Raw genomic sequence first — 12,934 nt, 5'->3', positions numbered from 1 at the left:
CCCCCCTTCGGCCTTCCGTTCATAAATCGGGGCCCTCCGCCATCCCCTCTGCCCGCCTCGGCCGCTCCTCCCCGCTACGACACGCCATCCCGCTTGGTTGGCACGCAAACTTCCAGCAGAGGCGTTTTGGGGGAGTGGCGTAGCGTAGCAGAGGGAGGGGGGCGTGCGCGCCGGTCCCTGGTCGCGTCGTCGCAGAGACGGACCCTAGTCACGATGTCAAAAGCCCTGAGCGGAAAAGCAGAGAGGAGAGTGCAGGCCAACCCTTTAATAATATCGAGATAAAGCATCTCATCATTGTATTTGAAATACGGGAGCGTTCGCGCGCGCGCTCGCATGGCCTGGGGGCAAGGAGTACTGACTGACTTGATTACGGTGCGGCACGCAGAGGACCTGGTCACGCCCCGCCCCACCCCGCCACAACACCACCTCCAGGTGATTGACGCGGACAAATTTGGTGTTCCGGCCGATGATGCTGTGGTCGGCTGCTGCCCGTGATAGCGAGTGAATTATGAGACCGGACCGGTCACGCTGACACATCCCATCCTGTGAGAGAGGGGAAGAGGCACACACACAGAGAGGGAGAGAGAGAGAGAGAAAGAGAGAGAGAGACTGGGAGAGGGTATATTTGTATTCATGTATGTGAGCGCGCCCCGCCTGGCGCTACTGGAAGTGGGTGTGGGTGTTGGCGAGCGCGTCTGTGTGTGCGTGCGCGTGTACTTGCACCGTATTCACGATGGGGGTGGGAAGGGAGTCGTCGTGGTGGAACCTCTGCACCTCCTCTCCTTTGCCATTAATCTTCCAGTTCCCTGGTCGTCCTGCGGGGGGCTCCCTCCGGCCGCGTTGGGCCGCTGGGCCCTCCTGGGCCCTCGCTCGCTTCTTACGTCTGCGCTCTACAGAGTGCGGCCCCCTATCGGGTCCAGGCCGTATGTGCCACCGTGTTCACTGCAAGAAACTAAATATGTTATTAATTAACAGTAACGTTGCCGCTAAGTTTCCCACTGACACGTGTTGTTGTGCTGTACCATGTATTCTGTAATGGCATGTCTTCTGCCAATCACATGTTCAAAGTTAAATCCATAACAAACTCAGAAAATACGCTTAAACTGCGTCTGATTTTTAAGTCAGGCTGTGACTATAAGCAAAAACCTAACGTGGTCTTCCCAACACCGAGTTTTTTACGAATCGCAGACTGATGAAGACGAGGGGGTATCCAATCTTTAAAATCGTGGCCCGACTACTCCCCATTACCTTTATTACCTTTATATTACCTTTATTACCCTTCTATTACCTGTATTACACAACAATTACGCACCTATTACACGACTATTAGAAGAGTAAAATATTGGCATCAGCATTGAATTTTGACGCAAGATTATTGTGTGACCAATTGCAGCCCTAATGTCTCCCAAAAAATGAGACATTGTTCTTCCAAATACCTGGAGAGGAGGAAGGTCAAACTTTAGACTCAGATATACCAAAATTTAGTACTCAAACACAAATTCTTAAATAATCATTCGCGGAAAAAGTAACATTATTGTATTTTAAGTTCGTTGCATCATCGCACCATCATTACTGTCTGTGAAAAGGGAAATAATTGATGGAAGAGCGTGTTACAACTAGACAGAATTTAGGAGATATCCTAACGCCCTATTTGGCTTGCATATTTGCCGCTTCCAAAAATCACACATTCTCCACAAAAACTTAATTTTGCCGACTGTTACTCATTACTTGACTATTACCTGTATTACCAAAATTATTACCAAACGACTGGCCCGACTATTGCCTAAGTGGATACCCCCTCGAATAAAGAGGTCTTAAGGACTCACTTATATCCTTGAGCCTGGCTCGTCGTAGTGGCCTTAGCCCTGCAGCTCGCATAGGGATTAAAGCGTGTGTGGGAGTGTGGGACTGGGGAGCCCGGCCGGGCTGAGCACTCAGAGGCCGGCACAGGCTCGTGCTTATGAAGTACGTGTGGCCCTGCTGCTCCGCGGCCACTGCCAGTTTGGGGATGGGGGCTGGAGCCACCCCTAGGGGACTGTTAAAAAAACAACAACTTAATCCTGCACACAGCTGAGTTCGATTCGAATCGCCGAATCACCAAATCGGAACTTCTCTGCACATCCGGAATATCATTTTCAGAGGAATGGTTTACCACAATGTTTAAAATTGCTTTCAATCTCATTTTTTCCGGAGACCTTTTCAGACCTTTTTATTTTTTCGGTTGCTTAGGACCCGATCGGCGCACATGATGGGCTCCTCCGGTCCAGCAGGCGAGCCAAACAGCCCGACCAGCATCGCAGATCCGACAGAACACGCCGCTAAACCGGATCGGATGGATTACCGATGTATAGATTGTGGCTGTGCGGCCGGCGCTGGGGCCACCTGGGTCTCCTCAATGATACACGACACGTCGGCTCCCCGTCCGTCTGGTGCGGGGCAGCAGAGGCAGGCAGGATCTGCTGATCGTGCCGACCGGACACTATCACTGCGGCAATAAGCGTGGCCCAGCCAAGGGCTGTCCTCTCTGGGTCCGTGTCTCGCGCTGTTTGGGCCGTGCCAGTCACGCTCGCGTGCTCTGGGTCACGAACAGCCCACGCCCCCACCGCCTACCCCCGGCCTACCCTTCCAGCTGAAGCTGCGTCCAGGTGGACCCCTTGGCCCCGGTGCGCGCGCCCCCGCTGCCCCTGGGGCCCCCGGGGCAGGTAGCTGTCACGGGCGGAACGGTTATCGGGTCCCCGGACACATCTATCGTGAGCGCCCGGGGGACAGGAGGGGGGGGGGAGTGAGCGGGCAGGGGGAGGGGCACGAGCGAGCTGGGACGAGTTCATTTCATCCTGCACTGCCGAATAAACTGAAGCCTGGGGCGGACTTACACAAGCCACCGCCGGATTATTTCGTGCTGACAATTTAATCTAAACGACATTTTGTCAATCATTGTTCACGGTTCAATTCCGAAATATGGGCCGTCTTTCAAAAATGTTGGTAATGTAAACCAAGTTGTGGTAATAGTTAATTTGAACCCTCCTATCACACAGTAGCTCCTTTGAAAGCCCCTCCGAAAGAATCTGGAAATGCTATCCATTTTTCCTTCTTATCTGTCTAAAGGAAATATTTGCCAAAATCATTGACGATTGCTTATATATCAGAGTACATGCCATGTACACTGACATGTTAGTGATCATCAACTTTTGCTGATATATCAGCATAAAATGTACACTGTTGACTTTTCAGAGTGGAAACTTTCCTAGTTACACCCACAACTAATTTTCACAGAGTCTCTTTTGTTGAGTGACGGACGGAATTTCGAGTGATGCCGAGACGCGGGTGGTTGGTGCTTCCCTCGGCCGGGGCGTATCGCCGGCGCTGCGAGTTGCCTGACTCGGCCACAGATGGCGCCACTCGGCGCACTGCGCGCCTCATGCCGTCCGTCCGTGTGTGAGCGCGCAGGTTGCTGCGGAAGGAGGCGAACATCGAGAAGCGACTGACTTGACGGTCGCGAGGCCCTCGGGGTTGCAGTCCAGCCTGACGTATGACACCATCTAACACCTTTTGCTTTTCTGTTTGTCCACAGGTGAGTCGACCGGTCTGAGTCGCTGGTTTGCCGTCAGTGAGTTTTTAGTGATTCAATTCATTTACCGGTATTTCTCGCGCGCCGTCCTGTTCCTGGCAAGCTCCCACGCCTCTCACAGCAGCACCACCAGCTAGGCGCTCCCCTCGCCTTTTAATGACCCTCTAAATACCCAACCCAGCTATGTTTTCTTTCTTTCACCCACCTGATTTTTTTCCGTGCAACCTGTGCTTGACTCGAGCCCATTTTCGTCACAATTAAATAGTTGTTGGTGATCTCGTCATAAACGATATTTAACGACACTTAATCTTTAGATTCCCGGTTGATGTTAAAATGTAAATGTTAAATTGGAGAGAAAGCGCTCTGCTGTACTATGCATCCCAATCTGGCGTTTTATTTAGTCTCGTAGCACTTGGCAAATTTCAAAAGTGATCAGGTGTTTTACGCGGTCATGGTCATATCCGATGGGCAGGTTTGGTCTACCTTCGATAGGAATGGGGAGATTGGGAGAGAGAGAGAGAGAGAGAGAGAGAGAGAGAGAGAGAGAGAGAGAGAGAGAGAGAGAGAGAGAGAGAGAGAGAGAGAGAGAGGGAGGGAGGGAGAGGGAGAGAAAAGAGAGAGAGAGAAGGGGCGGGGATATGCTGGCCGTCGCCGGTCTCGAGTCTCCGTTTGAGCGGGAGAGAGACGGAACGATACGAGATGCTGATCCGGTAACAGCCTCGGGTAAACAGTGGACGCGCGGAATATGACGTAACTCCTCGTTGCCAGGCAACCAGGACGCCCCCTGTGCCTCTCCTTGCCGCCCCCCACCCTCCCTTACCTTGTACCGCCCCTGGGGTGCGACATCGGCAGGAAACAGACGCAAAACCACGCTGAGCCGCGCCACGCCATGCCACCACGACGCGTGTGCTTCTCCCTCGGGCGCCGGAACCGGGCGCCGCAGCAAATAATAACTCTCTGTGAGGATTCCGTATGTTGTGTTACGTAAATGGGTTTGGTTGTTATTCACTTCATCATTTCACGCACCTCATTTGTCTAGATGCGCACTGTCTTCCTAATGGTCCCAGATACCTGCCGATGATGTGCCGCTCCGCGGTAGGGGCATCCTCAAGGGAACGTGCGCGGTGTAAGGAGGAAAGAGTGGGTGAGGGGGGGGGGGAGGGGGGAGAGAAGCAGCGGAGAAGAAGATAGAGAGGGAAAGGAGGAGAGAGGGAGGGAGAGGGTGTGCGTGTATATGCCTGCGTATGAGCGCGTGTGGCAGGCCCGAAGTGATCTGGACAGTATCCTCCACCGGCGGGGTGCTGGGCCGGGGGGTCGGCCAGGATGGTGCTTGGCGGTCTGCTGGCCGGCCAGTGGCCAGTGGTCCCCTGCAGCTCATCCGGCCAGTCGGCAGTACGTTGCCAAAGCCAACCAGTGCGCTCAAGAGCACGCCATCGAGACCAGCTCTCTGCCCAGCACACAGCATAGTCCCAGTACTTCTATCTCTCTAGTGGCCTCTTTGCGGTACGTGAGTGCGGAGTGAGTGTGAGGTTGAGTGAGGCACCACAATGCATTCGGCAGCATTGAGTCAGTCGTCCAGGTTATTCCACATTCGTTCAATCATATTATGTCAAGTATAACTTTCCAAATCAGCGATTGTTTTTAGCTCGCATTGAATCGAATCTCGGGAAATTTTCTTCTAATTTTCTCTGAATCAAATCGTAATTGTTGTTCAACCTTTGACTAAGACAGAACTGAATCTGCTTCAATGCAGTCCCTAAACAATTATTACATTTATTTGGTGGGAGTGGGGGTTATAGGCATGCATTTTTAAAGAGAAATTTCAAAGATCTCTATTTTTGAAGCAAAGAAGCCTGCTAAACATCTAAATTTAAAGTAAAGATTTCTTTCACCCCAAAAAATGTGTCCTCAATTCAAGATGATACCCAAAATTTTAAGGCAAATAGGGATTAATTTAATCCCTGTTTACTTAATTTAGGTGTAAAATGGGGGTTAAAATAAGAACATTTGCCTTAAAATTTTGGGGATCATCTTGAATTGAGAACACATTTTTCGGGGTGTTACATCTATATCAAAAAACGATTTCTCGGTGAGTCGCTGGGCCACGAGCAAGCAATGAAAAACACTCAGTAATCTGTACTGTTTTATCTGATTCTCTGAAAGGAGTGCTCTTGGCAGCATCTCCTGGAAACGACGAGTCTCCACCCCCGTCCGCTTCTTGCAGGCGTGTTGGCGGCGGAAGGGGTGAAGTTGGGTAGTGTAAGAAGGGGGGGGGGGCTCGGCATCCGCATTTCTCATTAAAGGACAGGACAGGGCCACGTCTTGCGCCTCTTCCAGAACAAAAACGGCCACGAAGTAAATTGCAACTAGGTGCTCGAGGTCAGGCCCGTTAAAGAGATCTTGATAAATTTGGCACCAAATGGCGATCTGCGTGGCGCGATGGATCACTATGAAGTTTTGTATCAGCTGGTATGGTGACGCACGGGGCGGGCTCAAATTACCGTGGCATCAAGTTCTTTAGCCGAGTTCAATGGAGGATGGCGACGAGGGAGGTGTCAGCACGGTGTTTTTTTGCTTGTTTTTCGTCCCCCTCTTCACACAAAACTCTCCTGCACGATTTTAATCTTATACAAAAATTCGTGCTGTGGAACTTTGTGCGATTTTTTTTGCCTTGTCTTTTTTCTGGTTTTGTTTTACCTTTCTTATGCCTCTCCTCCCTTCCAGAAGACAGGTGTAAAACGCAGCTCTGATGAAAGCTGAGCTGCTTTGTGTTGATCGCTTTCTTTTTTCGTATCGCCAGGGGCCGTGCCCCTCAGTGGGGACTGCCCCCATTCGTTCACTGACCCGCCTTATCATTGATTTTAAGCTCGATTTTAAGCTTAATCCTTAACTTGATTTTCTGTCCCTATCGCTACAATGAGACCGAGAAATTCTCGGAGAAATTGGTCGTTGAGAAATTGGAACAGCGTCAGAGTGTAGACCATGTTCCGTCGGGTCATGTACTACGGGTAGCAAGCTTGGCGGGCGCAACTGCAATAACCATGTCGCTGGGTTAAATCCCGACGTTGAATCATAGTTCCTCGCTTCATAATGATTGGGAATTAATAATAGTAGTACTTAGCGCGGATGGGTTGCTGCTGATGCTGCTGTTGCGGTTTAAATTAATTGCCTTTTGCTATTGAGGGAAGCATTCATTTGACGGGCAAAGTGGCCCCGCACGTGACGTCACATCAATTACCACCTGAGTGGCTGTGGGGGCGCGGCGGGGCGTGGCGGGGCGTGGCGGGGCGTGGTGGGGCTGGGCGTGTGCGCGCACTGAGCATGCACCGGAGGGAGAGGGAGGGCGCATAAACACACACAGGCCTTTCGGAGGCGGCCCGTCTCTGTCAGCGCCCCCCCCCCCTCCCCGTGAGCAGGCCGGCGACGCGCTGGGGAGAGCAGAGCTTGGCAGTGTGGCGGCGGTAGTGGCTCAGGTTGTGAAGCTGCGACTTTGGACGTTGGGTTGCAGGACCTTATTGCTCGGGCTGGCGTTTTGCTGCGGCCGTTCATAGCGCACGGTAAGACTGCACGCCTGTAGTGCCCCCGTAGGCCGCCCCGTAGGGGGAGCCCTGTAGGCCGGCACACTAGCTTAGCTAGGCGCCGGCTCCAACTCAATGTCACACCCAGAGCGCCACGTGGCTCTGCTGCTATCCCCCTCTCTGTCTACTCTTCTCTGTAGTGAGCGGTGCTTTGCCTAGTGAAAACTCTTGGTGTGCTTCCGACACTATGCGCTGTGAGTATTTTTGTAAATAATCTGATTAAGGCATGAGGTTGTTTATTTAGAACACGTGCAAAATGATCTTTAGAGTTTTCCTTCGCGTGTAGTGGTCTCGTTCCAATAGTTTAGGACTGTGGCCATCCTTCTTAATGTATTGTACATGTGTATTTTTCTACGTCCTGGGTACCTTTAGTGTCACTAGGCAAGGTACTACTGTAGTTGAATTATCAGCGGGTTTTTTTTAATCCCGGCCAACTTGCCCTTTGTAACCTCATACATATAATAGCACGACAGAGAGACGCAACTGCGGTTGGGGAGGAGGAGTAGACCCTACGGTCAAAGTTTGCCTCCCCCAATGAAGGGCCTGCTGCTCGTCAAACTATCTCGCCGCGCAGTTGTGCGTCAATGTCGGCACCAATTGACGGAGCGTTTAAAAAGTTTGGTGCGTTGTTGGCGGGTGGCCGTCGTCTCGAAATAGCAGCTCCGGGTACCATAGTAGGGTGCGTCGAGCAACCTCTCCGCCTCCCTTCGCCGCACGCCCCGAAGGCCCTCCCCCCCTGCTCCACTTCCCGGTCGTCGCGTCAACACCAATAATCAGCGATTTTGCGCTGCTGCGGAATTGCAGTAGTTTGGACAATATATGGTCTGCCCGTCTCGCTGCGACGGCCGCACACTCTTCCCGCAGTGTCACTTCTTCATTCACTCGAGCTGATTCCAGTCCGATTGTTCTGGGTTCTTGATAATCCCGTCGTCAGATGACTGCTCGGCAGACAATGGGCGCCCGCGGCGGGCCCCGGGCCCCGGCCCCGGGCCGGCCCCCCTTCTGCTGCATGTGACATTGGAATCCCTGATGATGTTGCAGTCCGTTGTCCCCGCGCGACTCGAGAGAGAGAAATGGGGGGGGGGGTTCATCGTGTTAATTACCTCGCCATTGACTCGTCTTGTGTAATTCATTCTCTCATGCCGCTTGATGATGACACTTGCTCCTTCGCCATGCACTACACGGTCAGCTCCACAGCTGATCGCCCCCCGCCCCTCCCCCTCTAGCCGCAGGGGGGCGCGCCGCCCACCCCCTCCCCAGCGGAGCCTCAGTCTCGCTGCGGCGCCCAACGGAGAAGCAGCGCGGAGCGCCCCACACCGCCGCCGGGGCCCTCGTGTCGCCTCGTGTCCGGGTCGTGTCCGCGTCGTGCGCCGCGGTGTCGCGTCGCGTCGTGTCGCGTGCGGGTCGCTGACTGACAGCCCCTCTTAGCCCCCCACCGGAAGCGCACCACCCCGTCGACGACGCCTCCCCCGCGTGCCGGCCGCGCGCCGGGATGGCCGGCGGAGGACGTCGCCGCCGACTGCCGTCGCCGCCGTCCAGCCGATGACACCCGGGAGACAGGCCGACCTGCCGCGGGTTGGCCCCCGCCAGGACATGCGCGCCGCGGGGGTGTCCGGCGGCGTCCGCGACGCTCGCGCCGTCGAGTCGCGCCGGGGGGCTTACGCCGTGTGACGCGCACAAGTGTCCATGTCATCGCCGCGATCAAACTCTGCATCAGCCATGTCGAGCAGCAGTCGTAGGGCAGTGTCCGAGCCGGCGAGAAGTGTCCAGAGTGTCCAGCCATGGATGTGAACAAGCCGCCCGTGCACAAGTGCAACAGCGACCCCACCCGGGGTTCGCTGGCCGCCGCCGCGGCAGCCGCCTCCCCGAGGAAGTGCGTGCTGACGCTGGATGGATACTCCTATGTCATAGGTGTGTGTCTTCGGGGACTCTGTACCTGGGGAGCCTCCCTCCCCCCCTCTCCCCTCGGCAGTTCGCGATGGCGCGTTACCCGCTGTGTGCAACGGCTGCAGGCATAGGGCGTCCCCCCCTGCTTCATCTGGCACAGGGCATGCTGTCGCTTTTATGCGAAAACTCGGCTGCAGCGGCTGGCCGAGGTGCTCCATCACCTGACGCGCAATATGCCCCGCGACGCGCTTGCTCTCGGTGCGCCTTCATTGTCCCCGACTGCCACCTTATTGAGGTGTCCTGTATCCGTGTGTGCTGTTACCCTTTTTCTGCTTTTCTTTCACAGTTTCTATGGTGTCTAGGGGTATCTATCGCGATACGGCGCCTGTTGATGTAGTGGCCCCTCTATCTGTGTTTACTCTGCTAATGTGGGGCTTATCGATGGAAGGCCTGTCGACTCGCGGCGGCCCCGCCCCGGTGGGGGAGGGAGAGGGCGCGTACGGCCGGGCGGGGGAGGGTCATCGCCTCGGCGGTGCTGCCCTCCGCTGCCCCAGCTCCGGCAGGTGCGCCAGCTGCAGGGGGGGTCAGACGGCCGGCCGCGGCCCCGCCCCAGCTGCAGGGATGGGCCGGCCGTCCGTTGTCCGTCTCCGTCAGTTGCCGCCCCGGCGGCCCCGGCACGGCGGCAGGCTCTAAGGTAGATAAGATAGTCGGGATGCACTTCGCGTCGGACCGGCTGGGCATCATCGGCTCAGATTGTAAGGCGGCAGTGCGGGGCTTCCGCGTCGCCGCGTCCGACTCGCGTCCTTGTGTTGTGATATGTATCCGGTTGGAAACTGCGGGCAGACACTCGAAGGGACCAGCAGCAGCCCGCCCCCCGAGCCGAACGGTAAAGTGTAACATAATGCGTGTCGCGCCGTCAGCCGCCCATATTTCTTCCTTCTCGCTCCCCAAGGATATGAAAATGATTTAGACTGTCGGGGTCCGTGCGCACGCCCCCGCATGGCCGCCGCGGCCGAGTGCCAGCCCGGCCGGCCCAGCGGGGACCGCTAAGCTTTTGGCCGGTCCGGTCTTGCTGTCTCCCTTCCCCATCCCCCCCCCTTTCTCTCTCCCTCTCTCTCACCCGATGGAGCGTATCGTACCGTATTGGTCACGCTGCGCCACGCCGCGTTCCGTGTAATATAATTAGTCGGGTTTCATTACGTAGCCAGGGCGTCTGCTTCGCTCCTCTCCCTCCTCTTCTCATCCTCCTCATCGTCCGCATCCTCCTCATCCTCCTCATCCTTCTCTCCCTCCTCCTCTCCCTCCTCCTCTCCCTCCTCCTCTCCCTCCTCCTCTCCCTCCTCCTCTCCCTCCTCCTCTCCCTCCTCTCCTCTCTCCTCGTTTTCCTCATCCCCCCTCCGCCACCACCCTCCCCCCATTCATTTCCCCATCCCCACTCACACCGCGTTCTTATCCCCCCGACGTCCGCAGAACATCGCGCTGCTGCTGCTGTGGTAGGTGGGTGACCCGAATTAGCAGATTGAACACTCACTCCCTTTTTAGAGGTCATATCGGTCGGAGTGCCTCTCTATAGTCCAGTGCGGTAGAGAAGGGAGGGGGGGGGGGCAGTGGTCAGCGCGTCACAGCCACAGCGAGTATGCGCAGTGAGAAACGGCCTACGACACACGCGGACGCACGGCTGGATTAACCACGCGTGGCAAAATACAAAACAGTAATGATGGCAAACAAACTGTACTACGACGCGGAATTATAACCCGACCCGCTCGCCGTGAAACAATGAAAATGAATAGAGTATCAGCGCCGGTGCGAGAGCCGCGTATCCCATTGTGTGAAGTGCTGCTGACGCTGATGCTCCGTGGCGGCTGCGGGCCGAGCCCAGCCGCACAGCAGGCGCCATACAGGCAGCGCAGGCAGCGCAGCGCCGCTGTTCACTAAATCCCTGTGCCTTGTGGTTGTCCGCGACCGGTATCAGCGCGGCTGCCCCTGGCGATCAGGCGATCAGGGGAAATTCCCCCCCCCCCCGGCACTCAACAGCTTGATCCCCCCGCCCCCTCCTCCACTAGTTCGCTGCGAAGAGGCGTGCTGTTTGAGTTTGCCCCATAGCGGCGGTCCCGCGGCGGCACCCTAGCGCGCTGCGCAGCAGCCACTCCATGACCGTCTTCATTATTATTATTGTTTTTACGCAACTTGCCCCGCGCGCGCCGGACGGCGGCATCCCACGCCCTGCTGTTTGTTGGCAAGGGCGCTCGTGGCGGCAGCGACGTGGCGCCCGGGGAGAAGAGGGGGGGGGGGAGGGGCATTGTGCCCTCGTTAGTGCTCACATTACCGGACAAAGCACGGGAGGCCCCCCCGCGCGCGAGCCCAGGCAGGCGGCCGGGCTATGTGCTGCTAAAATTCAATTCGGGGAAAGGCTTAATATTTTATTTACCGTGCAGACCGCCGCCCGGCCAACGGCGGCGGCGTCAGGGTTTGCTTAGCAGATTACACGGTTTTCAGAGTTTGGCCCGGGCCGAGAGTGGAGGACGGTCTGGAGAGCTGCCCCCCTCGCGCCGCTGCCGGGCCGGCCTGTTTGCTGCGGCCCTAAAGGTGGGCCGCATGGCAGGCTCACGGCTGGCTCACAGCACCCGCATGGACCCGGCGGCCTCCTCGCAAAGCAGCCCACCCTAGACTCTTATGCAATTTTTTGGCTCGTAAACAGTAAACATGCACAATTTTAAACGGCCCCTAGTGTGCACGTTTTTCATGCAAAATTGTACAAAAACTTATGGCTGTTTAAAATCCTGCATGTTTATGCACAAAAGAGTCCATACGGTTCAGTGTGCCTACGAGGCAAATAAATTATGAGAGAACTTAAGTCAGACCAGCTGTCAAAATGATAAGTAACCTACCAAAAAATGTACTATGAAAGAGATAACAGCGCTGTGCAACTAGCAGGGCTTGTCAAGAGGAGAGCGCGAGTTAGTGTGCCCTCCTCCCCCACCCTTTCTCTCGTCCCTCGCCGGTCTCTCCACTTTGTTTAGCTTTCCTCCTCCCCCCTTACCTGTGACTTTATTAGCGAGCGTTCGCGCTGGCAAGTCCTCGCCCCAGAGAGAGTGAGAGATAGAGAGGGGCTAGGGGGAATCTTGCAGCTAAAATTAAATTCTCAAAAAAAATAAAATAATAATAATAACAATAATAATAATAAAAAATACACCGATAAACTAAGCCTGTGACTGCAAGTGGAATACTAACAAGTGTTCAACTCAGTAGCTGTGTGCTCTATTAGTTCTCTGTTCAGCACTTCCCACACAGTGACTGTCCAATCGAAGGAAGTGTTGAGCCGTGAGGAGTTGCAAACTTGCAAGTGCACAGCAACTGAGGTGAACAGTTAACAGTTGTAAGTATTCAACTAGCAGTTCCACGTTTGGTTTATCAGCGTACCTACGAGTTATACGATTTCTCTGAAATCTCCACAGAGTACATTGTATGCTAATACACCAACTATCATTGGGACTGATAAATCAGTGTACATGACATTGCTGACATATATCAGCAATCATCAATTATCACATTTGGGTTTTTGGCTAATATTTCCTTTTAGAGGGATAACATTAGAAAGTGGATAGTAGATAGCATTTCCAGATGCTTCGAGAAAAGAACCTTCAAACGAGCTTCTACGTGATAGGGTTCAAATTGAGCACTACCATAATTTGGTTAACATTATTACCGACATTTTCAAAAGACGGCCCATTTCGGTAGCGAACCCTATCACTTTGTAGCTCTATTGAAAGCTTTTTTCACGAGGAATCTGAAAATGCTATCCCTTTTCCAATATTATCTGTCTGAAAGGAAATATTAGCCAAACAACCAAATGTGGCCCGGGTAAAAATCTACATCAATTTTTCGTGTTTTTCACGTTTCT

The 12,934-nt window shown here is 54.5% G+C and overlaps 1 protein-coding gene across 9 annotated transcripts in view; it reads left to right on the top strand.

Annotated features, from left to right (window-relative positions):
* LOC127749724 (dual specificity calcium/calmodulin-dependent 3',5'-cyclic nucleotide phosphodiesterase 1C-like) overlaps positions 1–12,934 on the top strand; it is a 196,489-nt gene that overhangs the window by 84,194 nt on the left and 99,361 nt on the right. For 4 of the 9 annotated variants that reach the window (XR_008011314.1, XM_052269113.1, XM_052269111.1 and 1 more), the window contains exon 2: positions 7,077–7,125. The exons of 2 other annotated variants lie outside the window; for them this stretch is intronic. Coding sequence is in view for 6 of the 7 variants with exons in the window: in XM_052269113.1 (XP_052125073.1) it covers positions 7,077–7,125 (49 nt within the window). In the remaining variant the exon portion in view is untranslated. Of the gene's footprint in view, positions 1–7,076; positions 7,126–8,421; positions 9,058–9,762; positions 9,920–12,934 lie in introns of those variants that run through there. 3 more of the 9 variants (XM_052269119.1, XM_052269114.1, XM_052269116.1) reach the window with 2 other exon arrangements.

Source organism: Frankliniella occidentalis, unplaced genomic scaffold (genome assembly GCF_000697945.3).
Source record: "Frankliniella occidentalis isolate FOCC.00 unplaced genomic scaffold, Focc_3.1 Scaffold82, whole genome shotgun sequence".
NCBI classification, from domain to species: Eukaryota; Metazoa; Arthropoda; class Insecta; order Thysanoptera; family Thripidae; genus Frankliniella; species Frankliniella occidentalis.
Note: the sequence above shows the minus strand (reverse complement) of the source record. Positions and strands in the feature narration are given on the sequence as shown.